The sequence below is a fragment of the Uncinocarpus reesii genome, genomic scaffold (assembly GCF_000003515.1).
Source record: "Uncinocarpus reesii 1704 scaffold_1 genomic scaffold, whole genome shotgun sequence".
Lineage (NCBI taxonomy): Eukaryota > Fungi > Ascomycota > Eurotiomycetes > Onygenales > Onygenaceae > Uncinocarpus > Uncinocarpus reesii.
The window spans coordinates 1,176,622-1,202,996 of NW_003052500.1; the positions used below are offsets into that span (position 1 = coordinate 1,176,622).

General features: G+C 48.5%; 9 protein-coding genes across 9 annotated transcripts; 6 read left to right on the plus strand and 3 right to left on the minus strand.

Moving 5' to 3' along the window:
• Positions 1-18: 18 nt before the first annotated feature.
• UREG_00583 (uncharacterized protein) lies at positions 19-675 on the plus strand (the record flags this gene model as incomplete). Its single annotated transcript, XM_002541023.1, has 3 exons — positions 19-123; positions 188-509; positions 575-675. The coding sequence occupies 3 exons, from the start codon at positions 19-21 to the stop codon at positions 673-675; spliced, it is 528 nt and encodes a 175-aa protein (XP_002541069.1).
• A 1,569-nt stretch (positions 676-2,244) lies between these two features.
• On the minus strand, positions 2,245-3,061 carry UREG_00584 (uncharacterized protein; the record flags this gene model as incomplete). The annotated part of the gene is made up of 2 exons (XM_002541024.1): positions 2,245-2,660; positions 3,037-3,061. The coding sequence occupies 2 exons, from the start codon at positions 3,059-3,061 to the stop codon at positions 2,245-2,247; spliced, it is 441 nt and encodes a 146-aa protein (XP_002541070.1).
• Positions 3,062-6,070: 3,009 nt separating this feature from the next.
• Positions 6,071-8,123, minus strand: UREG_00585 (uncharacterized protein; the record flags this gene model as incomplete). Its single annotated transcript, XM_002541025.1, has 6 exons — positions 6,071-6,362; positions 6,433-6,606; positions 6,763-6,880; positions 6,948-7,075; positions 7,268-7,423; positions 7,588-8,123. 6 exons carry the CDS (start codon positions 8,121-8,123, stop codon positions 6,071-6,073), a joined length of 1,404 nt encoding a protein of 467 aa, XP_002541071.1.
• Positions 8,124-10,067: 1,944 nt separating this feature from the next.
• UREG_00586 (uncharacterized protein) lies at positions 10,068-10,616 on the plus strand (the record flags this gene model as incomplete). The annotated part of the gene is made up of 1 exon (XM_002541026.1): positions 10,068-10,616. One exon carries the CDS (start codon positions 10,068-10,070, stop codon positions 10,614-10,616), a length of 549 nt encoding a protein of 182 aa, XP_002541072.1.
• Positions 10,617-11,259: 643 nt separating this feature from the next.
• Positions 11,260-11,730, plus strand: UREG_00587 (uncharacterized protein; the record flags this gene model as incomplete). The annotated part of the gene is made up of 1 exon (XM_002541027.1): positions 11,260-11,730. One exon carries the CDS (start codon positions 11,260-11,262, stop codon positions 11,728-11,730), a length of 471 nt encoding a protein of 156 aa, XP_002541073.1.
• Positions 11,731-12,377: 647 nt separating this feature from the next.
• Positions 12,378-14,816, plus strand: UREG_00588 (uncharacterized protein; the record flags this gene model as incomplete). The annotated part of the gene is made up of 4 exons (XM_002541028.1): positions 12,378-13,454; positions 13,514-14,365; positions 14,427-14,625; positions 14,686-14,816. The coding sequence occupies 4 exons, from the start codon at positions 12,378-12,380 to the stop codon at positions 14,814-14,816; spliced, it is 2,259 nt and encodes a 752-aa protein (XP_002541074.1).
• Positions 14,817-16,109: 1,293 nt separating this feature from the next.
• Positions 16,110-17,619, minus strand: UREG_00589 (uncharacterized protein; the record flags this gene model as incomplete). Its single annotated transcript, XM_002541029.1, has 5 exons — positions 16,110-16,196; positions 16,607-16,669; positions 16,722-16,762; positions 17,319-17,447; positions 17,499-17,619. 5 exons carry the CDS (start codon positions 17,617-17,619, stop codon positions 16,110-16,112), a joined length of 441 nt encoding a protein of 146 aa, XP_002541075.1.
• Positions 17,620-20,642: 3,023 nt separating this feature from the next.
• UREG_00590 (ubiquitin) lies at positions 20,643-21,625 on the plus strand (the record flags this gene model as incomplete). Its single annotated transcript, XM_002541030.1, has 2 exons — positions 20,643-20,880; positions 20,946-21,625. 2 exons carry the CDS (start codon positions 20,643-20,645, stop codon positions 21,623-21,625), a joined length of 918 nt encoding a protein of 305 aa, XP_002541076.1.
• Positions 21,626-22,356: 731 nt separating this feature from the next.
• Positions 22,357-24,145, plus strand: UREG_00591 (uncharacterized protein; the record flags this gene model as incomplete). The annotated part of the gene is made up of 2 exons (XM_002541031.1): positions 22,357-22,761; positions 22,955-24,145. 2 exons carry the CDS (start codon positions 22,357-22,359, stop codon positions 24,143-24,145), a joined length of 1,596 nt encoding a protein of 531 aa, XP_002541077.1.
• Positions 24,146-26,375: the final 2,230 nt, after the last annotated feature.

Here is a 26,375-nt window from a genome sequence, read left to right on the forward strand (position 1 = left end):
TTTGGAAAATCCATAAAAATGAGCGCGCCAGTTGGGCCACGAGTATCCAAAGAGGATTTCATGCATGCACTCGGACTCGATGCGAGTAATCCTCAGCATGACCCATTGTATCGCGCAATGAGAGTGAGTGTCTTCTAGTCCACTGTGGCGGTGCTGTAAGTAAGGTTAATCCCGGACTGTATGCTAGGACGAGGCTATTGCCGTATACAATCAGATGAACCAAGGCAATTCAGATTTGCTGGAGAATATAAGAAACACTCCTGGAGTAGGGCCACCATATTTCTGGCATCATATCCGACCAGATAGACAGCAATGGGGCATATTGGAGATTTGGAGGCGCGCTGGACCTGTCACTCGGCCATTGTTCGATCGCGGCGCTACCAATGGCGAATATGGCCCTAATTGGGTAACGGGATGGTTGTTGTACAGCGTTTTCCGCTCAAGGGATATTCGCAATAACCGCAACAGAAGGAAAAACGACGACAATAACAACTCTGGGAATAATTCAGGTAATGCATCCCATACTCGCTACAAATAAATAGCCTTCCGGGTTGATATTTATTCTGCTCTCTAGGTCATGGCCAATCGAAAGGGGGCAAGAGTGCCACCACAGGAAACGAGACACAGCCCAGGACCATGGGGTATTACGATCCTGTACGGAATGGCGCCCGTTGAAAGTCCATGTGTATCTTGAGCGTGTGGGTCTGGTCATGAGATATGGTGTTGTGCTGAGAAAGACATCACCATGAACGGTGCAGCCACGGTGTTTGAGTTCCACGGATGTTGGCCCTTTTTGGAATTCCACGCGTGCTTCCCTTTTTACCTTTTTCTCGTTCAACTTCGCCCTTGTCGGTATGCCACGGTTTACCCGACGTCGGGCCCTATTTTGGTTTCTTTACATTCGCGCTGCGCACGTTGCCCGGTTGATATCTAGTCTTACACAGATTCGAATTCCAAAAGGCTATCGTTGTTTTCGAATAGATATCATTTATCGTTGGGGTCCAACGCATATCTGCACAGTATGAACCGTTGTAATCGTGATCTCAACCGAAGTGGCTTCTCGCTGTTTCGGGCACTGTGTTTCCGCCGGCACTATTTAGTTTCTGATTCTTGGCTGCTGCAAAAAGAGACGTTTCGTGTGTACGGAGTACTGCACAAGGAACGCCACTGGTCTCGTTAATCCTCGGAAAATCAGCCGCCTGCACTCATTTAAGGAGAAGCCAATGATACCCGGGTAGCATCGCGACTCCTTCAACTGTATATTTCAAGTGGTAGCCATGGTAGGAATTGTCCTTTTTTCCCCCAGGGTTACTATGTAGGTACGATGTATCCTCCAACAGTAACCGGTCAAAGAGTTGGTAACGGGATCAAGTCGACCGTCGTGATAACGTGCGTTGGATAATGAGAGAACGGAAGCAGCGGGTCGCAGCGCAATGGATGTTGACAAAATAACAACGAACCGTTCCAGTTCTCCAGGAGGTCAATAGTGAAGGGCTTCTTCGGAGGGAGAATTGTCCTTGATGTCTCTCGACGTCTCTTGACGTCCTCAAAGGTGGGCAAAAGTGGACCTATTTGTTTGCACTGTTTGACAGCCCACCAGGAGTTCTCAAAAGGCGACCTTTATTTATCATAACTCGATCACCAAGGTGGAACAAAATATATAGTTATAGGACATATCCCGGTCTCCGTATTAATTGGGAATAATTACTAAAACTAATCGCAGTGTTTGTCTACATGCTACGCAAATAATATTGAACCTCTGCCAGCCACTCTACATGGCGGATATTCATCCATAGACATAACTAGCAGTTTAGATACAGAAGTAATAATAGAAAAAGTCGTCATTTTATTGCCGGTTACATTTATCTCATCACTCTTAACATTCGATAGCCATTGGTAAACATCAAAGGATAAAAAGGAGAGAAAGGTGAACAAGAAACCAGCCCAACGCTATGATCGCAACGTGCAGCTCGGCGACGAGACACGGTTATCAAATTCTATGAAATCGTCAAGTCATCATCAACTGTTAAGAGGGTAAGCCATATTTGTTGCCATGGCATTATTTGAGACAGTGCTGTAAAACCCGTCTAACAAGAAGGGAGGCTGTGAAAACTGGAATCAGGACAAAAGCGCAATGCGGTTATCACAACATAGATCGCCTCATTTTCGTCGTAAATCGTTAACATCGTCAGGATGGATCCAGGGGACTTTGGATTGCCGTAGAGTATAGTCAAAAGACGGGTGTCAGAGTCCCCGGGGTTTAAATTGCAGTGCTCTGGTTGGTACAGAGCTCTGACGAGCTGCACCAATCCGATTCCCTTCACAACTTTGCGGGCTGCTTCCCCCGCTCCGACTACCCTCGCTTGTTGACGAGTCCGCATCGCTACAGCGGCTTCCTCGACCAGTACCAATGGCAACCGGAATCCCTTGTACTATTCCCCCATGATCGTGACCAGCGGGATACATTCCATCGTTGACAGAGAAATTCCGGCAAATCAGGTAGGCGCGCATCGCTGCATTCTCTCGCGCAAGCATTTCGGTTTCGCAAACAGTGTCGGTTTGGTATTCACGATTGTTGACGCGGACTACACAGGTATACCCCGCGGCTCCGCCGTACGGCTCGTAAAGGGGTTCCGGCCAACGGCGACGGCGGCAGAGGCCTGTGGTTGAAAAAAGCAAGTCATGTTATTGGTTGCGCAACGTCATAGATCCGTGGTAGGGCGAGAACCAAAATAAACCATCAAAATTTCCGGGGTATAACGATGGATTAGTGCATTATTTGCATAGGTTCGACAAAGGCTTGGATCTTCAACAAGAACATAGCAGCATTGGCAATAGCTCCAAGACTGGGAGCTCATCAATTGACTGGAAAACGGAGTTGCATGTTGGGAGATCAACATCTTGGGACGAAACTCGTCAAACAGGTACTTGGTACAATTTCAAACTCCGACGTTGGGCACTTAGGCCCCAGGTACAAGAACGGCATGCTGATGAATTACTCTAAAAAGACAAGAACTCGAAGATAGGGCAACATACTCGCTAGGTAGAGAATGTAGTACATTTTGATGAGGAGGATCTCCCACTCCGTCGGAGCTGAGAGGGTATGCTATTTTTGTTTGATACCCGATGATCGTCCTTAGCTTCGCCTTGCAAAGGTACCCAATGTCTGGTTTGAAAGAGGTGATAGCAAGCTAAAACGATTGACAGTTGTCCTTGGTGCCCAACGCCACAACCATTGAACAGCTTCGAAGAAGATGGGAAGGAGAATGAGGCAGTTCACGAAATTGTTAAATGAACCGAACAATCAAGGCGATACTTAGCGCCTATGGTCCTTTAGGGAAGAAATTTGAGGGTGTGTCATTGCAGAAAGACAGCGAAGCAAGCGTGTTTTAATGCAGCTTCAACCGTCCGCCATGGTGGGGGTCGAAAATGATATAATAAGGAACCCTGGCTATCAGAATCGACCTTCCATCGACCGATTCAAGATATGGTTTCGCCTTCGAAAACCAACAGGCAAGCATGGAGAGAAATCGGGAAAATCGCGATTTTCTGTTCAGTTGTGTGGAAACGGCTCCTTTTTTGCCTTTGATGTGTTGGCATGGTTCCTCGCCAGTGAGGAGCTTGACCATGAAGAACTTCCTTGCTAGCCTACCAAGATTTGATTCGCTGACGATCTTGAAAACGAGAGATTGGTGAATTCTGTGTCGAGGACTGACGCTTGAACAAGTGTCCATCGGCCCACTTGTTTGCTGCAGAGAGGATCGCGTATCGTCAGCGTGCAGCAATCAGGCTTACCGTCGGTAAAATGTCTGCGCGGAGCAGAGCTAAAAGCAGCGAGCAGCGGGATAAAGAGAGAAACCCCGCAGATATGTATGCAGTGGACTTTTTGACGCCATCTCGAGCAGGCATCGCAGGCCCAAACTCCGCTCCTGGCTTGACATTGGCATGGCGCATGTTCAACGCTGCGCAAATCGCGCTCAGAAGTCTGCGAGACCCCTGGCAGATTCTCACGCCAGGCAGACAACTCATCCGGGGAATAAAGTCTATATCGATCCCTCCACTTTCGTTGCGAATTCTTAATAGACTTCGACCTTCCCTCGTGGTAGGGACTTTCAAGGTCCCATAGGGGAGTCACCGGGCATTCACTCACTTACGTCTATTAGCATTTCCTGGAGTAAGAAACCGCAATCAATCCTCCGATTTCAATGCAAACGTTGAGTGGCTTTGGTCAACAACGGCGTTCTTGAGACGCACAGCAAAATGTGAAATGCAACATTCTCGGTGGAAGTCCAAGCGGCTCGGCTAAACTTTCCACAAACCAGCAAGTCGTGGGATCTGACTAATATGTTATTTAATCAAAGCCGATTGGTTCGCTGATTGTATTTACGGAATTTTATCGGCCCGACATTCCTTTTTCGTCTGGTGCGGGTGTCGACTCTCAACTTCACATCTACCTTTGCCGTAGGGATAGACGGCTCAGCTACTAACTGCAAGATGGATTTAGGAACATGGTGCTAACTCGACTCTTTCAGCAGGCTCTTGCGCCAACTTGTTACCCTCCCGGCTGGTAAGTCCTCTGACCATTTCCGCTGTGACATGATGGAGCAAGAGCCATTGGTCGGCAGGTCGGGGTTGTTTCGCTATAGTTCCGGCTTTAGCAACGGCAGCTTACACTAACATGGCTGCCTTTTCCTTGTCATGTTCAGAGAAGACATGCCTTTCCACCGGTGCCTGTTTCGTTGCCCTAGTGCAGCGGAATACCTTGCCCAGGAGGCAATTCCTAGCGTTTGCGTACGGCCGTGCCTTGTACCGCCGCAAATAGCTATCTTAGCATGGAATATTCCATAGGGGAACGTGGTCAAAAAATGGAACATGGTGTAAATCCGCTTCATCATTGCAAGGTCTCATTGGGAAAAGCGAAAATTACGGCGCCCTCGAGTCCATAAATTGTGCTGTGGATCGTGTCTTGCGAATGGAAATTTTCTCGCAACCCCGAGAGTCGACGGCCAACAGGAAAGTACTGTTAACGCATACATACCTCGCATACTAAGTGCTTTGCGAACACTTGCGCCCCAACACCGGTCAAAACGCACTAAAAGGATGGATGCGGACGTCTCATTCAGACCCCCTTCGCGTACCGGGGAATTATTTCAGGGAAACAAGGGACGAACCCTGCGGTTAGAAAAGAGAGGCCATGATTATGTGAAGGGATTCGAAGGACAATTCTAAAATCAACCCCGTAGCCTGGTTGGCCCTCACCCCAAATTGGCTGAAGTAGAAATTTGACTTTCCTGATACGAAGCGCTGCAATGGCCATCCCAAAGGACTGTCACGCACGAACCAGCCCGTCGGGTTAACTGATGGCGGGAATTTTCATATGGCACCGGAAAGAAGGGGGGCTATCGCCAGCGAGATTGGGCTCCATGACACGAAGAGCTTTTTTTTTTTGTGTTGGTTCTCCTCCACACAGATCGATCTTCGGGGAGATTTTCAAACTAAGGAACATTGGCAAGGCATGCGCTGTGACAGGCATCGGATGCAATGATGAGTTGGCAGTGGGGAAGCATATGCGACGCGCCCCCAAAACGGCTAAGAAGTTTTTAATCAATCCTACGTTTTGAAAAGAACGAAGATATGTCCAAGGCATGAACAAATACCTCACTTCAACGGTCAGAACTTAATCCTGTACACCAGATTAGGCATGCAACATGGTCCCAACTCCTGGATTTTGTTTAGATAGTGAACTAGGAGACACAAAGAGCTATGGAGCTTTTTTGTCGAGTTCAAGGATCATAGTATACTGGACACCTCTTCGGAAACCATTGGTTACAGTTCGAGCCGATGAAAGACCCAGCAGGCATGAATTGTTCGCTGTAGAGTTGCAAGATGGGAGATTTTCGTCTACCACGCCAAGAGTTTCCGGCCTTTCCATTTCAGATATGTATGTATGTACAGTATGTACATGGAAGAATGGAGGAGTATCCTTTGATGATACCCGTTCTCAACACTCGGTGTGAAGCGCGCATGGTTAATCCCAGCTCTTCCTAGTTTCCCGCTCGTTTTCGGAATATTACAAGCGATTGCATTCGGGAATCGGGTTCGATTCATACCAAGACCTCATTGCTTCTGCGGCTGAGTGAGGAATAACAAAGAGTGGATGGGTAACGTTGAGGCGATCTCTCTCGTGAAACAAAACGCCGTCGGGCTCAACATCAGTAGGTGATGTTATAGGTATGTGTGACCATGAAAACGCTGAAGAGAAGGGACCTCGCGCTACGGGCCCAGTGGCAGTGTCAAAGTGGTAATTTTGCGTGTTACTGAGCCCTGCGAGGGTGTAACATGAATGGTAAGAATCGGCAGGCCTGCGGGGTGGGAAATGTCAGTGATCATCATTTCAGAGCACAAGAGGCTTGCGGGCCGTGCACCACATACTTTCCAGGTTTGTCACGCAGTCCGCCATGAGGAGATTGACAACAGCCGAGAATATACCTCGTCAAACCCTCGCGACTATACAGGCTGCCGAATTTGGGTTGGGGGTTATCGGGATCTACTTGCGTGCCATTCAGAGCAGCCTGGATCAAAGGCCAGCAACCTCCGACCCAATGGCTGTAACAACCGTCCACTAGCTTATTCGTGCGTCCCGCAAAACCGCCTTCAGGGGCGTATTGTCTTGCAGACAGCCATGAGATTAGCAGAGGGGCGTCCAGATACCTAAACGCGGTCAACTCTGTGTTTTCTCTATTTTATTATCTCCTCACTTACTTGTTAATCATCTCACAAGGACTTCCCATGATGCATAAGCATGCTAGTGCGCAGAATGCATATGCACCATGTGCCTCAGTGCCGGGGCCACCAGAGACCCCTCCTTCGAATGTTTGACCTAGTATTTTGGTAGGTGAGTGACCAAAGCTTTGAATACTGCTAATGCCACAAGAGTGAGTTCTCACATCTCGAAAGATATTCTGGCAATCCGCTTATAAACGTGTCGTACCCGAATTGCCTTGCTGGCGCATCAGAAGGTAGCTCGATTGGTAAATCCAACAATGCTATCATGACCATCACACAGTAGGCACCTCTAGCTAGCAATTAGTATCAGGCAAAAAGGTGAAAGAAATGGAAGTATTACCGCACATCCTCTTCGCCCCCAAGACAAAGTTGGAACCCACCGTCTGGCTGTTTTAATTGCCCGAGCCATTTCCAACTTTGCCCATGTTAGCCATGAAAATGAACCAAACGCGAGGAAGTTGTCGCCGTGAGCATTACTTACAAAGCCATTCGATCCACTAAACCAAACGCCTCTGCTCCACCAACCATGGCGAGACTGAGAATCACAGCATAGGACGATGCACAATGTGACATCTGGCCGTGGCCTCCACCAAAACCTCCAGTCGAATTTTGCATGGGCGTAGCGGTTGATATGACCCTAATAGGTAGCATAAGCATTCCTCTTAGTGAGATAGGACTCTAAAAGCCTGGTGAAAAAGTATAAAAGCCGACTACATCATGCAAACTTGGTATCTTCTGCTGCCACAGCATAGAGGGAAGCCGAAAACATCATATATCATATCTTCTCTATGCACAACTTACCGCTGCCTAAACTTCGTAACATCTTCTCCTAGAAAATACAATCCAGCCAGACCCCAGTACATCATCCACGGACGACTTGCATCCAGCCCGACAAACTTGCCCGGATACTCCTCGAGCGCATCGTACAGAAAGGCAATGTGGGCATCTCGATAGAGACTGGGAATCCCATGTTCGTTAAAGGGCCCATATAGTGTCGGAGCCACGCCTTTCAAGAACGGCAAGCACTGTTGGACAGTTTCATCCTGGGCCCTTGTGGTTTCGGTCTCTGCGCCGTTGCGGACGACGGGAGGTTGAGTGAACAAGGACGGCACCCCTTGTCGAGGCGGTTGCTGTTCCGTGGCCATTTTTGGAGCAGTGCCTGATCTTCTGGAGGGTAGGTTTTTGTGCGAGAGAGGTGATGTAGATGGATCCCCGCCTGTGTTTGTGCTGCTGCCGGGGACGGCTGCGGCTGTTGTGGTGGATTTTGCGGATGCCTTAGATTGAGCTGGGTGGTTTTTGATGGAGGGGAAGCGAACTTTTCGACGAGAAGATCGCATTCCCGGGCATTTGGAGAGAAATGAACGTCAATTATAGGACCTGGAATTTCGAGCTCAGCGAGGACCGGGGAGATGTTGCTATTGTTCTTTTGAAACCTCTTTGTTAATGGCTACTTGGGAGCTATTGTTTTGAAGATTGATGTGAGGTAGTTAGTTAACTAGCTGACTATCTCGGGTTTTGGAGTGTGGAGTGAGAACCATGGTTGGTCTCACTATCAAGAACGAGTTTTCCGAAACCAGCCAATTCCAATTCCACCAAATCAGTTTACTAGGTCTGCTTGGGCTGCAAACCAGGAATGATATCCAAATGAAAATCAACGAATTGGGTGATGACGGAAAACGCCTAGATATGTGAAGAGTGACATTGTATTAATTCTAAGCTGAGCAGCACCTGGGCAAATAGCTAATGAAAAGGGAGTAGTTATATGCTGAAGTTCAGTAACTAAAGGTGGGTTGCCTTGATGTAGTTACACACTTCATCCAATCAAGCTTGCAATAATTGAACGACCACGAACTTCAATCACCAGGGACTTATACCAACTCCTAGCCTAGCCTTTGAAATGATCAGATGCCAATCTTTGCTGTTAAATTTCTTTAGCAAACACCTGAATAGTAGAAGTACTAAAATGGGTGTGTGTAGGGCTGAAGTCATGCTTCTTTCTACCTCCGACGTCGCTAGTTCCAACATCTTTCTGTTAGAGATGTGGACGTACTGCTTTTCTCGGTATCTTTCAACTGGAGTAATGAATAGGATCTTGGAAATTGGGATGAGGTTGTACCAATCTCAGACCAAAGGCTGCACCTAGAAACCAATTAGCCCCTATATCGCGATTATAGGTCGTTGAAAGAATTGAGACGGGAGGCTTGCTAGTTATCCTCCCCTCAAGCTCTCGGGCCGGCCAAAAAAAGCAAAGGGGACTGGGTTTATCACTTATATGCCTAATAGGCCGTTTTGGCCAAAATCTCATTTTCACGTCACAGCTCAATCGCTATGGTCTATGTCGACATGGCAGTGTCTCCGGTCGATGTGCCCTTTGCTTTATGTAGGAATTGGATTTCCCCTAGCTCTCACTGATACCACGTTCCACTGGCTCGCTAGCCTTTCAATGATGGTCTGTCCTAACAGAAGCTAGGAACATGATGATCCCCTGTATCACCAGATACGCTTACCAGCGTTTTCCAAGGTTTGCCTATTTCGTCGAGCAGGTAAAAAAGTAAGTTCCCGGCCCCTTTTTTAGCCCCCGTTGACAAAAGGTCGCTAACTCCTTCGAAGCCTCTAGAAAAATGAGATCCGGGACCAAGATGCAAGTTAGCACACCGCGCAGTTCCCGTTGGCCAGGATACTTGCAGTGATAATGCGCTTCACCGTTGAGCAGAGTGATGAAGGATATTTGCAGTCCCGCCCTGCTTCGGAAAGCGGCGATCGTGGGCCCTGTATGATACGAGTCTAGGTCAGTCGAAGCCCCAGGCAAACCTCGTGCATCCGACATTATCAATAATGAATAGTAACATTGGCTCCTTTTGTGGGTCTCCTCTCCTGCATCTGGCATTGCATCGGACCAGCGTTTGAGATCCGGGCGGTCTTATTAGGATAGAAGCTGAAATGATCCGTCGAACTATTGACTGTCGCATAGCAGGTCGTGCGTTGGTTTCAATCATGCCCCTTGATCGCGGCACTTGACCAGTTTGCGCATATCATGGTTGCGGATTATGATCGGCGTTGCGCTTTGAGCACGGGTGAAAATGCGAAATATATGGCTTCCAACGAAGGCGGTCAATACACAAGTCTCAGCTATCTCCGGATAGTGGTTAGCCTAACATCGGCGTGGAGAAACAAAGCAAGTATTTTGCCGCAGTCCCTCTGTAATGTTGCACAGAGTGGATTACTGAATATTGATTTGATGGCGGGTCGGCTCTCCGTTAACTGTTGCTGGATATGCCACGATGCCTAACATTCTGCATTTGCTTCGTGCGAGAAATTTGCTTGTCTTGAAGAAACGACCTCTCTTGGAACAGCGCCGGAAGTGGCAAATTCTTTTCCGTCGGCCTTCTCAGGAGATGTTGCTTGTGACCGAAATTGGCGTCAAGGCGCTTGACTTAGGGTTATTGGCTGCTCCTCAAGAATCCTTTGGAGTTCCTGTCCAAATCAGGACGAGAGCGGTCTCTTCAAATAAACCTTGTTTTAGCGGTAGTGTGAAGCCTTGGAGCCCAAAAGGGAATAATGTGAAGAAAGCGGTGTCCAAAACGAGAATAATTGTCTCCATATTTCCCTTCTTGGGAGGTGAAAGGGACTGGAAGGATTCTGGCTCGAGGGTAATTTTCATTGTTCAAACCGCTCAAGGCAACAAAATGGCGGGGAGCGTCGAAGGAGGGCCCCAGCCACCGATATCATTAACCGCTGGCCCAGAGCCTACTGCGGGTCACTGGAGCTTTTCGCCAGCCGAAAAAGAGCAAGAAAACTCGGATCTGGTATGGAGAGAGGTCCTTGTATGAGGGAGAAAAGACAGGCAGGACCTGCCTTTGATGCAAGTCATGCATAGGGTGTGCATACATATGCCATGCACCAGCAGCACGAAAAGAAAAGAAGAATAAAGTCCATTCAGTGATGGTCTTGCAATTTTCGTCAATGCTTTGAAATCATCAACGGTTGACCGCTATGGTGAGAAGTTCAACCACAGAGCTTTCCGGAGAAGGGATCCATGCAAGTCATTCGCCAAAGCGGGAGATGGACATGATACCCTTGACCAATTTTAATACTTGGAATCCATCAGTGGATCTCTTATTGGACGGGTTTAATTCGCAAACGTCGGAGAATTGCTGGATATCCTGTATCTCGGCGCTGGGTCATGGAAGCTGGGAAGCGAGCTTGGGGACTGGGCATATCTGGTCTAAATGGGGTTAGCAATGGCGGGGTTTGGAGTTTGAGCATCCCAGAGCAAGATCCCTTCTTCCTCACACCGTCGTAACTGTGGACTCGGTAGTTTTATGTACCATCACGGGTGTTTGAGGCGGGGAGCAAAACGCCGACACCAAGTTGAAGCAGTGTTTCCCCAAAGATCTGTCTCGGCGGCTCGGTTCGAAAGAAAAGATCTCGCAGATCATCATCTCCGTTCCATCCGCGCCTGGTGGTCCGTGGATGGGAGAGACGGCCGAATCACACAACTTGCCTTGTGGTGATGGCTGCGGACATGGGCCAACACGACGAGAACATGCCGGCGTCACCAGCATCCCAGGCATGCTGGTCCGGGTGCGTCAGGTGACGAGTGCGTGGCGCTTGGCGCGGTTGAGTGCGTGGTTCAACGCTTCTGCGACATCCCAGCCTCCCGACAAGGCCAAGGTGCGTGTGAGATCGAGATCCGTCCGCCCACGAGCCGTCACGCTGCGACGTGATAATTGGATGGCTGGAGTGCGGTCCTTCCAGCAGATGGAGCAGCGCCTCCCAGCTGATTTGGTTCCGATGAGCTGGCAATGGCACGCATTTGGAGGGGAGGGCTGCGCCGCCAATGGCGTGGACGCCGTGGCAGTTAGCGGTGCTGCAGGGTGGTCTGAAACCTTCTTTTGCTTCTTTTCCTCCGGGATGGGATTAGCGGGTTGTCTCTCCGCTTGAGTAACCAACTGGTTATTAATGATTACGATCACCGTCGTCGGAGTCAGTCGAAGGAGGAGAGCGACGAGCCTGTGAGGACTTGTTGTCTTGGAGTTCAAGCGGGAGCGAGAGCCCCTCCGGCAAGCGAGCGCATCCACAGTTTCGCCGAGCGCGCAGTTTAGCGGCAGCCCGCCCGCAGTCACGCCTAAACATCCGGGGGCCCTTAGGCGTGTTTCCAGAGTTGGCCGCCCAGAGCTTCCTCCCCCTAGCCGCCCCCACCGCTCCCCGACGAACCAGAGCCCGCGGCCGCTCACCGCCGCTTCGTCTCCCCACGCTCAAGTAAAGCACACGTCCCCGACTCACTCCCCTCACATCTCGCTCTCTCTCGCTCTTTTCGGTCTCCGACCCTTCTCTTCTGCTGCGGTCTTCAGCTCTCCCAACAGGAACAGACCCGCGCCTGAGAACCTGTTCACCCATTCGCCGCCAAACCTGGCCTCCACCGTTCAGCTGTCGCAGCCGTCGTCTCGTCCCTGCTCTGCGCTCGTCTCTCGCCTGCTTCACGTCGTATAGTCGCTCCTCGTGATATCGCCAAATCGCCAAATCGCCAATGCCACATTAGGCAATGGCTGAGGTAAAAATGACCACCGAAGGGCTGATTGGCCTCGACTATGATCCACGACGATACGTCTCAGACGCCAACATGGCCGCCTGTGGGCATCGATCAGACTGTGTCGCAGCCCCGATTAGACCCCAAGAGGCCTGTTTCGCCCCTGCAATCCTGCTGTCATCAATTTAATCACCACGACCAGAATCCGATTTCCGACTGGGGCGTCCAGCATCTTCATCCTCATCTTCAGTATGCGACAACCCAGCCAACCGCCGCGGAGACCCCATTCACATCCGCCTACAATGTGTCCTTGCAACCGTCGCCAATGGGACTCATGCCCGTCACTGGGCACATGGATTCGGGCTTGTTGAGCGGTTCATATCTTCCGCTCGACATGGTGCCTTACACTTGGCAAGAGTTCCAACCGGACTTGTCGTTCGCGCCCGTCGATAGTACTGGGGAGATGTTTCAGTCGCATCACCTCCCGGATACTAGCTCTCCAACCGACACGTATCTCGAGGTGAGGTCGCTGACCAGCTCCACCAGCGACAACAGTTGGACGCTGATTGATAACCGGCGATCGATGGACTTCCATGACCAAAATGTGTTCATCAATCCGACGCACACTCTTCATAACCGGAGTCTTTCGGAGTCATCCTACTCCGACCTGGACCATAACCCGCACAACTCGTTTGGAAGCTTCTTGGAATTATCGCATGCGATGAACTCGCCAACGTCTTCCGACTCGAACATTGAATCAGAATACAACGTGTCATTTCAGCGGAGAGTATCATCGGACATTGGGTCCCATGCGTCTTCGTCGCCGCCAACCGCAATCAGCCCTCTTTCGATCACTCGACCTATTCCAGTAGTCGTCAAGAAGTCAGGAATATTGTCCTCGTCGCGATCACCCAAGCAAGCCGCTGGTTCTCCACCAAGCAGAAGGCCATCACGCAAAAGCCCGATCGCCGCAAGGAACGCAGATACCAAGGTTCGAAAGCAGACCGATCCAAACAAGCCTGAGAAGGAAAAGCGCGTTGGTAAGCGAAAGGGTCCATTGAAGCCAGACCAAAGAAAACAAGCGAGTGAAATTAGGAAATTGAGAGCATGCCTCAGATGTAAATTCTTGAAGAAGACGGTAAGTGGTGGTGTTCGCCTGGTACGGTACGCAAACAGCTGACCTTTACGACTATACAGTGCGACAAGGGAGAGCCATGCGCAGGATGTAAACCGTCCCATGCCAGGCTCTGGCAGGTTCCATGCACTCGCATTGATATCAAAGAAATTGGCTATTTCATGAAGGACTGGAAAGCCGACTACGAACGCCACGTCACTCTTGGTTTCTCGGTTGGTAATATCACCGGATTTTCTGATATCGAGCGGACATTGTTTATCACGCACGGTTATGGCCAAGTCCTTCCCGTCAAGGCGCGAGAAGTATACGTTCGCGATGAGGATTGTTTCAACATTGACTGGGTTGAGTCACTGCAGCGGAATCCAAACAACTTTGAACTAAAAACCGGGAAACTCTCTGCCGGAATGGAAGGTATATCCTCTGCAATGCTCTCCGATTACCTCGACAGGCACATCGATGGAAACGGCAGTTTCGAGAGGTTTGTTGACGACTACTTTGGAGGAACACCCTTCTTGACACAAATGCTCAAGACTGCATTCCGGTTCTACTTCCGCACCAAAATGCCAGTGATTCGCAAGGCTCTCAAACTGATTCTGGCATACAACCTGACAATGCACGTTACCATGGTCGAAGGCCTTGGCGAATTGGAAGACTTCGTTGGAAAGGTTGAAGACCAGTCATCGATGTACAATGGCAAGATTATGGCACCGGTCATGATCAATTTCCAAATAAAATGCGCAATGGCCAATATGTGGCGTGATTTGCAAAAGGATGTCTTGGAGGAACTCTCAGCCTTGTATTCCAGTGTGTACAGCGGAGAGAAGCTCAAGAATTGGCCGACTATCTTTATGCTTGCTTCGATATTGCTGGCTGTGTGGGAAGAAATGCAGTTTGACTGCCATTATCGTGTGCCTGTAAGTTTCTTCCAATTCTCCTAAACCCTGTCGCATGGGTAACTAACTGATCGCCATGTAGGATCCTGCGGCCGTGAATAAGTTCTGCACTGATATGGAAACCACGCCAGTTGGCGTCATTGTTGGTCTTTTCCAAGCAATCTCGCAGAAGCTTCCCGCCTTCACGGAATGGAACTCGCAGGAGCATCACCACCTCCTCAACTCCAACCCAGACGTCTGCAATGCCATGACTGAAGTCCGGGAGCATGTCCGCCAGTACGGTAAGTTTGGGACGCAATTGTCTTTTTCCAAAACTTGCTTGCTTACACATACTTGCCTAGAATCCTACCTTCGCACTCGCTCCAACTCCACGTTCGACCGTAACGACTTTGACTGTTTATCGAATAAATTCCTCTCTAGACTCGTCTTACGCGCGAACCAGCCAACTCGAGAGGTTGTCCATGCCACGTAATACGAAATCCAATATGCAAAAGTATATGCTGTCAATGACCATTTAATTCGATCAATGCAACACTAATGGCGCATATAATGATCGGCTACGACACATGACTACTAATGACATGGAAGTACGCCTATATTGCTACCACGAAACGAAACGAGGAAACGACAATGCTCTGTCTGCGTTCTGTTTATTTCAATCCAACTATTGTCGCTCTTTTGACACTTCCTTGAACTCACTATCTGCTTCCGGTATCTTGACGTTGACCAAGTCACGATATGCGTTTGTTTTATCGTTATTTCGCTTCATTTTAGTATTCGTTTTGTTTTTTCTTTCTTTTTTTTCCCTGCAAAGCGGAATGATGACGAGGACCACGAATCTTATGACTGTGACATTTGTAACTGTCTGTGATCGAAGAAATGAAACATACACATCTGGGAAATCGACAATAGGAGAGTACCAAAGATGATATTAGAACCCGGCTTTGCTTCAAACGCCTGGACAGCGTTTCCACAGCCATGGCCGGTATTTGTTTTGTTTCCTTTTTTTTCCTTTTTTTCCCTGCATCGGCCCTTCGAATGTAGTGTCTTTTTTATCCCGTTTTCATATTTTTCTCCCTTGATATCTCAACATGGTTCTTTCGGTAATCAGAATGATATCTGGGTATTTCCAGTTCGTTATTTCATACCTCATGCATCTACATGTGCATTTCATGGGCCATGGTACTCCATATACATCATTCCCCTTGTTTTTGAAACTGTTTTCTTTTTCTCCATTGTGCTTGCTTTTTGGCAATGAGATATGCGAAGGGAATATCAGGTACCCTCTTTTACCCAGCGGACATGACCCGGTGCCACGTCGTCCACCGCCGCGCTAGTACTCGGTGTTTCCAGCATTCGCTTGACCTAGTCTATCGACGCACATGCCGTGAGAGAAGATATGCAAACTATTTTCGATTCTCTTTGGATTCATCGGTTGGTGTGTTTTGTGTGAGGGCGTATAGTTGGATGTGGGTTAGGAACAGCGAGGGGCGAGGATTTATCTAGGGGGTTTGATTGATTTGAGAAAGATGGTGCGCGGATATTATAGGTATAGTCTGAAAAGAGGATAAATTTCAACAAGCGGCTTTGGATGTATGTGCATTTGTATGGACCATAGAGTCTTTTACAAAGGGCCTCGCATAGCAATTCTATCAAGTGGTTCAGATTTTTGAGACCTCTTTTCGCCAGCTCATAAATATGATTTAACAAAGTGAGAGAGATTAGAATAGGTGCGAGCTTGCTCATCAAGAGCGACCATATATAATCACTTGGCCTTTGATTGTTCTAGGCCAGGCTTGCGAAGGTCGTCCAAGTAAGATATTCGGTCTTTCTCCAACGAGGGAACATCGCACTTTTGTGGTAGATTAGTAGATATTTCAAATAGATAAAGTGCACAAGATAGCATACTTTTGCAAGCGAGGGAGGATCTCAGAGGTCGGGCGATCGCCAGCAGCAAAGCTGACGCATCGCCATAACCTCGTCGCGGTAAGCAGGGGGAGACCGCCACGCATGCTTTCCCGTGCGCACGGCAACGAGAACACTTCCCGAAGACGGTCGGGAACGAACCAAGGGTGTTCTCAGTTGGCTATCCGCCTGTGTTCTCACTATCAAGAAGTGTATTTGACTTGTCATTTGAACTATTCACTGGATTGCTTTCAGTGGTTACTTCTTGCACCAAAAACTTGACGCACCGCGTGCACGCGCTGTCAGAACGTAGCGACCTATCATCAAGGAACCGGAGACCATAGGCCAACTACTTACGGGGACAGCAAAACCCAAGGCTTCAGCCGGAGTCACTTCCACGGCCGAATCGTCTCCCAACAACTATGACCCCGTTAACTCGCTGCTACCATCCGGCAAAGAACCAGCTACTTACAGGAGAGGCACCACGAACAGACCTTTGCGTTAATTCGTTAACTATTAACTAGTAAAACCTATCATCCCGCCACTTTCTCCCCCATCATAATCTTTCAATAGTGTATGCGATTATATGGAAGTAAAACACCCCTGGTAATTTCAGCGAGAAAGTGTTTAATAGATTCATCGCTTTTTTATAAGGTAGTAGAACGGATCGGACTGGATTTGTTGACTGGGACTGAATTCTAATTGAGTCCGAATCGCCTCGATTAGTTTAATCCACCCACTTTCAGGGAAGAAGAAGACTTTGGGCCCTCGAATGGATGAGTCTGATGAGGTATGTAAAGTTCTTGTGTTGTAGCTATAGGACATTCCATAGCAGCTAAATCAAAGCTCTTTGTGACTCTGGCAGCCCAAGGCTCACACCATGTCCTCAGGCCAATTGCTCTCATACTTTTCCGGGACAACAGCAGAGAGCGGCTGGTATTCATTGTCAAGGCCACTGAGAAGTAAATTAGACCACGGAGGTCAATGGCCCGTTGAGCCGCGGGAATAAGCTCAACCAGTCCCCATTACCGTTAACAATTGGTCAGTCTAGGAAATGCGAAATTCCTACCTTGTCTATCGAACGGGCTTATAACGGGATACAGACAACGAAAAGGCCCCGAAACGTCACGGTAATGTTTCGAGTCTAATAATCGAATTACCGCTTCTTCGAAGGCAACGCCGTTCTCGCAGTCAGAACCTAGAAATGTCGAATTAGTCCAGTTCAATGTCGAGATTGCATATAACTTACGCTCGAATCGGGGAAACATAGCCCTATTCGTTCGTACCATTTGTTTCTCTGCGTCCTTGGCGATATTCTCGTAGCTGACCGAGATCCTTACTCTGATACACAGAGCACTTGCGTAAGTCATTGAATCATGCCCTATTCGTTCGTTCGGTTTGCATTCTATGCGTGTTAGGCGGTATTCTTGTACCGAGGTTCGGCTGGCCTCTGGCTCCCGTGACGCCCCTCCCGTCCAGGTTCGAATATGTGCAAGTTATCTTCAAAGATGTTAGCCCAACCCCACGACAAATCCCCTGCAAGTAGCACAAAGTAGAGCAAAGCCAACGCAGAATTCACCTACTAGCACACAATAACGTTAGGCCTGGCGACAAGCATCTTCAGGGCCGACCACGCAAGAAACGCCTGAATGTCCATGCCGGGGAAGGTAGCTTTACGGAAACCGGATCGAAGTGCCTCTTGCTATAGGCGCAGGTTGTTATGCACCATCTGTCCAGCAGAGCTCCATGCGCATATGTGTTCTTTTTTCTCGTGCAGCATCATTAGCGTGCAATGAAACTTCCAAGGGTGACATTGCTGTAGTCGAATGTATAATTATGCTGCCTTGACTTTGAAAAGCCAAATAACACGGATGGTAAGCCGTTCTGCGGGAGTAGCCGCCCAGTTCAAAACAAATGTCCAAAGTACGGACCGAGATCTGATTTGGACGGTTCAAACCAGCAGCCAAAGTAAGTATGGGCTGGAGGCCTGGACTCTGGAGTAGCCTGCAACGGATCTGCAAAAGAACGGGGTATCGAGTTCCCCAGTGCCTCGAGGGCAGGAAGCATTGCCAGAAAGAATCCTTCCCACAGAGGCCACTCTCGGATGGTAGACCTACATATTGATGTCCTAAATAGGCGACCTAGAAAAGAAATGCATGCCCGGTACTGGGATGTCCAGTCATAAAAGGAGTAGTTCGAGCACACAGTTGCTTTTGAAGCGTTGCTGCCTCTCCAGATAAGACCCTGCTGGATAACCTCTAAATTGCTCTGAACTGACGAAGTTAGTATTAAGTTGTCCTGAGATGTTGGCTCTTGAGGTGTATTGCACAATATTTCCTCTTTGTCTGAGGTGAGTTCCTTTCTGATTCTTTTATCCTCCTATTCGAATATGTGTTTTTGTCTTCGAGACAAACTATCCAGCCGTTGGTTTCAATTTCTCGACCCGGGCCTTAAATACCATGTAAGTCTGGACACTGGTCAATCCTAAAGTTCTCCTATGAAGTGATTTTGAGAGTAACAGTAGTTGAATAGTTGTCTTGGCCGAGATTGGTCGATTGCTCCGATCAAGCCTTCCCGGCCTTAGCCTCATGTTCCGTAGGAATGAATGTAAATTAAAATTCCAAACTCATGGTGATGGGCATTGGATTGTTCGCTTACCCATGACGATCACCGCTGTCATTGTTCTCAACAATAATGATGCTTTTTCATCATCACTATCGTCATTTATGTCAAGCTTTGGCCTGTTCAAATTTGTACCACTTTGAACTCCAGTTGCTGCCTGCCCACCCATGCCAACTAGATTTCTCTTTGCGTCAAATAATTCTGACACAGCAGCCAGCTGGGATGGACGTTGGGACTTCTGGTAGCAGCTGCAGCTACAGCCGCTGTCATGCCAAACGTGTTGTCGGACCCATTGGCTGCCGTTACCATTCTGTTGTTCTTGGTTGCTTGGGACTTCGATAGAGCCCTACTGGTTGGGTATGTTTCACTTTCATCAGTAATTCTATCATGTTGTTACCGTTACCATTATTTCCTAAGTAACATTGACGGAAGCCTTGAGTTTCGAGTAGCTTAGGCGTTGTCTAACCGAGACATGCCACCATAGATGTGATATATGCAGATGTGAGGCCCTTGTTGTAGTTGACTGAGAGTATGAATTTTCCAGAGCGTGTATACTGAGCAGGTGACTTCTAACCTGGATGGTCAATAGTTCATTTCCTACTGCCGTTAATAGGTTGCTGATAAGCACGATCGACTCAACCAAAATTGAGGTAGATGTTTCGGTTAAAATGCTCAGTGTGTTCAACGTGGCAGATCATCATATTGGTCCTGGCCAACAGGAACAATAGACATATCTGGCTGCTTCTGCGACGCAGCGTATGGACCTTGAAACCCTCGAAAGGCTCCGTAAGCATCGGTATCATTAAACAGACGCGAATCACTGACATGATAGGTAGCTCATTGAAAAGGTATATGTATATTCTTGAGGGGCGTAAAGGTCTTCCACCTCTGTAGTTTATTTTCCATGTAAATGTGATGGGCCGTCTCTTCTAACCCTTGAAAATTTCAAAGTTGACTCATCCTGGTCACGCCGCCAGCAATTGATTTTAAGTGAATTTGACGTAGATTTGAGAGGGTAACTAGTTGGAAGAAAATTTCAGCTTGTGGCAAGAAACGAAAAGAAATTTGTCGAGGGAGGTTATAGGTTTCAAGATAAATGCTTTATGATAGTCTCTAGAGGGAGCAGACGGTCAGCTCTTCTAGTGGCTCTAGATTAAAATGCGATATAAGAATGACAGGGAAGTGAGACAGTAAGCTTTGATTATTTGACGGCTACTGTGAAAGGATATTGGAAGGTAAGTTAGCGGTTGAGAGTGGGAGAGAGAGAGAACTGATAGATGGAGGTTGGAGCTGCGGGCTGTTGAGTCATGACGTAGTCACTAAGCTTTGCGCTAAGACGTAAATACGGGGATTACACGGGGCTTTGTATCGCATTACTCAGCATTACACTGGATGCTTCTGGCGGGTTCCGCCGCTAACTGGATTTAATATGTGGAGTGCTGGACTGGGCGGCTTCTGCAGTGTCTGATTGGTGGTTAAAATTACCACTTGTGGCTGTTTGGCTGTGACAAGCCGCCGCACTTGTATGGGCCAACAGGCAGCGAGCCTCCTTGTGACGATGACTAACCTTGGCTGCTTCGCCTCCCCTCACTTTCCCCCCCGTTGCCGCCAGCCTACTTAAACCTCCCGCCATCTCTGCTTCTCAATCTTCTCTTCAACCTCTCCCTCTTTCCTCACTCTCTCTTGATCTTGATTTCATCGAAACGTCAACTGCACTCTCCATATCTCTTCTCAACTACTCCATTACACCTTTCACACTCGCAACGCCGATATGCAGATTTTCGTCAAAACCCTGACGGGTAAAACCATCACCCTTGAGGTTGAATCTAGCGATACCATCGACAATGTTAAAACAAAGATCCAAGACAAGGAGGGTATTCCGCCCGACCAACAGCGCTTGATCTTTGCTGGTAAACAGCTTGAGGACGGCCGCACCCTCTCCGACTACAACATCCAGAAGGAATCAACCCTTCACTTGGTTCTTCGCCTCCGTGGCGGTATGCAAATCTGTAAGTTGACTTTCCTGTGAAATTTTGTTATCTTTGTGGCGATTTTCTAACATTTTCAAATACAGTCGTCAAGACTCTTACAGGGAAGACCATTACCCTCGAAGTCGAGTCCTCTGATACCATCGATAACGTCAAAACCAAAATTCAAGACAAGGAAGGTATCCCGCCTGACCAGCAGCGCTTGATCTTCGCCGGAAAACAACTGGAAGACGGCCGCACCCTCTCTGATTACAACATTCAGAAGGAATCCACCCTTCATCTTGTCCTTCGTCTTCGTGGTGGCATGCAAATCTTCGTGAAAACTTTGACTGGAAAAACGATCACATTGGAGGTTGAGTCTTCCGATACAATCGATAATGTGAAAACGAAAATTCAAGACAAGGAGGGAATTCCACCAGACCAACAGCGACTTATTTTTGCCGGGAAACAACTTGAAGATGGCCGCACTCTATCGGATTACAATATTCAGAAGGAATCCACGCTCCATCTTGTCCTTCGGTTGCGAGGTGGCATGCAAATTTTCGTGAAGACCTTGACCGGCAAGACTATTACATTAGAAGTCGAATCATCAGACACAATTGACAACGTAAAGACAAAGATCCAAGACAAAGAAGGTATTCCCCCAGACCAGCAAAGACTTATTTTTGCTGGAAAGCAGCTTGAAGACGGCCGAACGCTCTCCGATTATAACATCCAAAAGGAGAGTACTTTGCATTTGGTTTTGAGATTGCGCGGCGGCAATTAAGCGTCTATCGTTGTGAAGGGTCGGCGGGTTTATCTTTTCAATTCGGGAGCATTCAACCGGTATGGCGTTCAGTGGATACATACCATGTCGGTAAATAAACCGTGGTGCATCTGCATGCTACAATGTCTTTCTTTTCAGTAATAGCTACGACTACTCAATGTGATTGATGATACCTCAAATCCATACTTCTTCCACTCCGTAGAATTCTGCGAATTTGCAACATCATAGCTGGAGGCAGGTGAGGCTGGTAGTTAGCTTTGATGATGTAACTTTGAGCATCCCGATAAGATCACGTGGATTCCTGATAAGAAGCTCTCCTTTCGACCTCAACATTCAAGCCGTGCAAACGGCATCAAAGCTGATGAGGAGCAGACGATATGCCCTCCTATTTTTACTACATTTGCCTTGAAGTCTTGCCTGATAATTCTGCCGGTGCTAGTGGCGCCACCCTTACTGTTGAATCTATCCACGAGTCATTGCTCCCATTTTGCAGAAAACTAGTCGGTTCAGCAACGAGTTTCAATCAAGGATTCAGTGCTAGTGAATTACAGCCAGCAAAGGGCTCTAGCCAAGCCGCTGTGAATCTTCCTCGTCAATGTCTTCCTGCGAGGGACTTTTTGCACGTTCAGCAACCTTCTTTGCAACATATTGCAGGCCATTATAGAACTGGCGACAAAACCTCAATTGTCTACGATAAACGAGCTGATAACATTTCCATTGAAGGCATCGATATGGTGTTAGATTTACCTGATCGAAGCCGTGGCTCTGATAACAACCAGATCGCGAAAGGAATAGGCTCCAGAGCTATTGGAGGTCTTGCTACAAAGGGGAAATATGTTTCGCTTGACCACAAGGTCCCCGAGAGCGTATGCGGAATCGTGCATCTATATAGAGATGGGGACCCTACCCCAGGCCTCTCTGATAGCGATGACGACCCATACTTTTTAAAAGGTTCGTCGATCGCGCGCAATGCAGAAGTACCGTCCACAAGACCTAGAAATCGCCCAGACAACAGGTTTCGTTCGGACACACCATTATCGCCAGAAGATTGCACTACTTTGTGTATCTTAGCTGTTCCCTCATATATGTCCCCTCCGGACTTTATAGGTTGGGTGGGGCAAGAAACGAAAAACGACGTTAGCCACTTTCGCATGATTCGAACAGAGAGACGCAATCGATATATGGTGTTGATGAAGTTCCGAGATGAGCGCAAGGCAAAAGAGTGGCAAAAGGATTGGAACGGCAAGGTCTTCAATAGCACGGAGGTGAAGCCACCAATTCAGTTATGACCAAGCTTCATTTTGCTAACCCTTAACATTTGGTTAATAGCCCGAAACGTGCCACGTTGTATTCGTAAAAGATGTGGAAATCCAGGCTCCTGCGGCTTCGCCAGAAGGTCGATTTCCGGATACAAACAACGATCCTTTTACTTCCCAGGCGCAGGTGCAGGCGAGCGCGGTAGCAGCCGCTTCCTTGTCTACAAAACCATTAGCCCCTCCAACCCCATCGTTGATTGAACTGCCAACGTGCCCTGTCTGCTTGGAGCGGATGGACGAAACCAGTGGACTCCTTACCATCATATGTCAACATGTTTTTCACTGCACGTGTCTACAAAAATGGAAAGGCAGTGGCTGCCCCGTCTGTCGATACACACAGGAGGACCTGGCCAAGCGTACTTCCGCCCTTATTCATGATGAAGATCCGGAATGCAGTGTCTGTCATTCGGAAGAAAACCTTTGGATTTGTTTAATATGCGGGAATATTGGGTGTGGGAGATATGACGGTGCGCACGCATTTGCTCACTTTAAGGAGACAGCACATTCTTTCGCTATGGACCTATCATCGCAGCGCGTTTGGGACTATATTGGAGACGGCTACGTCCACCGGATTATCCAAAATAAAGCTGATGGGAAACTCCTGGAGTTACCAGCAGCTGACAATAGTGCCCTTGACCCTCCCGACTGGGCTGATGCTGTTCCACGGGAAAAGTGGGAGAATATGAGCGTTGAGTATACCCATCTTCTTACAAGCCAACTGGAAAGCCAGCGGACATACTTCGAAGAAAAGGTTGAGCGCGCAGCGGATAAAGCATCAGAAGCGAGCGCGGCTGCTCTCGCAGCAAGGGAAGCCGCCGAGAAACTGACCATGCGCCTGGAAGGATTACAATCTGAACATGATACCCTGGCCAAGGAGACGATTCCCGCTCTTGAAAAGGATAAAAGCCGAGCTGAGCGGCGTGCAGAAAAGTTCGAGGCGTTGTCCCGCAAAATGGAGAAGGAGTATCGAGAAGAAAAAACAATCAATGCCAGCTTAATGGAACGCGTAGATTACTTGACAACAGAGGTCGAGAATCTAAAAGCGGCCAATGCAGATCTTTCTGAGCAGAACCGAGACCTTACATTCTTCATCAGTGGGATGGAGAAGTTGAAAGATCAGGGTGAGGATGTAGTTGAAGGCACGGTTAGTGTACCAGAGCCATCGAAGACTGGGAAGAAAAAAAAAGGAAAAAACAAGAAGTGATATGAGTTTTCTGAAGTCGTGGAGACGGTTGGACTCCCCAGCAACTGGACATACTCAAGTCTGGCGGTCTAGATTGATTAACAAGCGTCTTTTGCGGTTAGCCCGCCTGCTCTTTGTTCTGGCCCCAACTAAAAGCTGACGGGATTCCTCAGGAGCCCAATCGGAAGACAGCCCAGGTATACCAACGGAAGCAAGAGGGCACGTGAACTAATTCCATCATCGGAAGTGCTGTTTATGCACTGTGATCACATCGACATGTATGTATGTACAGGAGAGACCATGCAGTTACTCATTCTTAGCTTTTCCTGCTCTGGCCCTGATCAACCAAACGCATTGGTGTCAGGAACGGCCAACGCATGCGCCCGAAACATGTGCATATACTTTGTAGGAGTGAAAAGCTCACCTACTTTCTAGAAAAGTACATACAAACAAGCTTCAAACCCCAGGGCGGCCTCATGTGTCCCGGGCGCCCTATAAGCTTCCTGACAACCCAGTGGGATCGTGGGGGCAGATCATGCACGATGTATCACAAAAACTGCATGGCAGAGATATTCCCTTTTGGTTCTATCTGAGCCAATGGATTGGGCACATGCAACAAAGATTTTTCAAGATCTGACACTACAAGCGGGATCGGGCCGTTTTTCTACGTTTCTTTTTCCTGAAAGGAGCCGATTTCGGGGGTTGGGCTTTCTTTTTTCTTTTCGGAAGCGGGGAGTAATCGCAATTCGGGTGGTAGGAGATCGGAGGCTGTCTGTATATTCAGCCCGGAGGCACTAGCGCTTCTGAGATCCGTTCTCTCGTAAAGGCAGAATATGTTAAACCTTTTCAAGCTTTTGGGTCCTCCATACGCGACTACGAACCCGTCTATTGATAGGATATCTGATACTGGATAAGGCTCGGTCCGCGGAGAAGGTCTAGACCCTTCTTCCTCGCGAGAGCACGATAATCGATGTAGGAGGCTTTCCGACCCATGTCCCTGCCATTGGCGCTTGATAACGAGCGGACGCTATGGCCGGCTGGAATCACAACTTCAATATGTGCGCTGTTTGGAGAGGGGGGCACGTGGGCGGGAATCTTGGCCAATGTAGAGGTTTCATTTTGCTAGGTTCCGGGGATGCGCTCTGCGTTGAGTCGAGTTCAAACTTCAAGCCGGGGGTTTCATAAGCTTGTTGTTCCGATTTAGCCGATTGACACATGAGTTGTTCAAGTGCTGCACGCAATGAATGACTTCGGGTTGTCGGCGCCTGCATCTACGGATTCTCTTACTTTAGGATCTTAGTTTTACTGACAATCTACCTCTCCGGCCTGCAATATCATATTGCCACATCTTGGGTCTATCAATTGCCATGAGGCGGTGGGAGGCTCCGGAGTCCGCCAAGACTTCCATTCCACTTCTTGGCTTCCTTCAACGGAATTCCGCCAAGCCTTCCGCCGGTGGCGAGAAGCAAGAACGTTTCCTCCCACGCTTAATCAGCCTTGCGATGACGTGCAATGCTCCGCCGCGTGGTATGATTGGTGGGTCTGGGGACGCGGTCGATCCAATGAGTGGGTCTTTATCACGTGTTTGATGGGCAACTGACCAATGGGAGCCACGTCGGGAGAGGGGTGGCGGCCTGAACGGAGCCGGACAAGGAAGCCAAGAGATTCCGGGAGGGAGGGGAGATAAGCTGAATGGGGGAATGTTTCAGTTGGAGCAAAGGCGTTGCGGAGATCTTTCAAGGCCCTTCAATCACCTTGGAGGAAAACGGGAATTTGGGCGCGTTGAGGTCGATCGTTTTCTAGCAAGAATGTAGGTTTCGACCACGGCGCTAATGCCGACTCTGGAAGAGGTGCTTTTGGAAACCTCTGCGGAAACTCTGCCTATTCCAGGGTTTCCGCGAGCCAAGCCTCGCATACTTCCTCTTCTCCTCTCAACGAATGGCGTTGGCTGAACTTTATTGGGGTGGGAATGGGGGAGTGACGACGACACATATGCGCAGGGAAGCAAAAAGTAACCTTCTTGGCTTCTGGGGAATACAATGGCGTTATCTGGCCGATTGTTGGGTCGACCCAGACAATGACGGAATGCTCGACGGGAGCCTTGAGGAGGGTGAAGAGGGTGGAAAGCATATATACCCCAGGTACTCCCCCGCTTGGACCTTGAACCAACTGTTTCCTTTCCCGGGATAGATCCAAGTGGACATACTCATACTCGTATATTCAGCGATAATCGGGTCAGCATACATTTTCA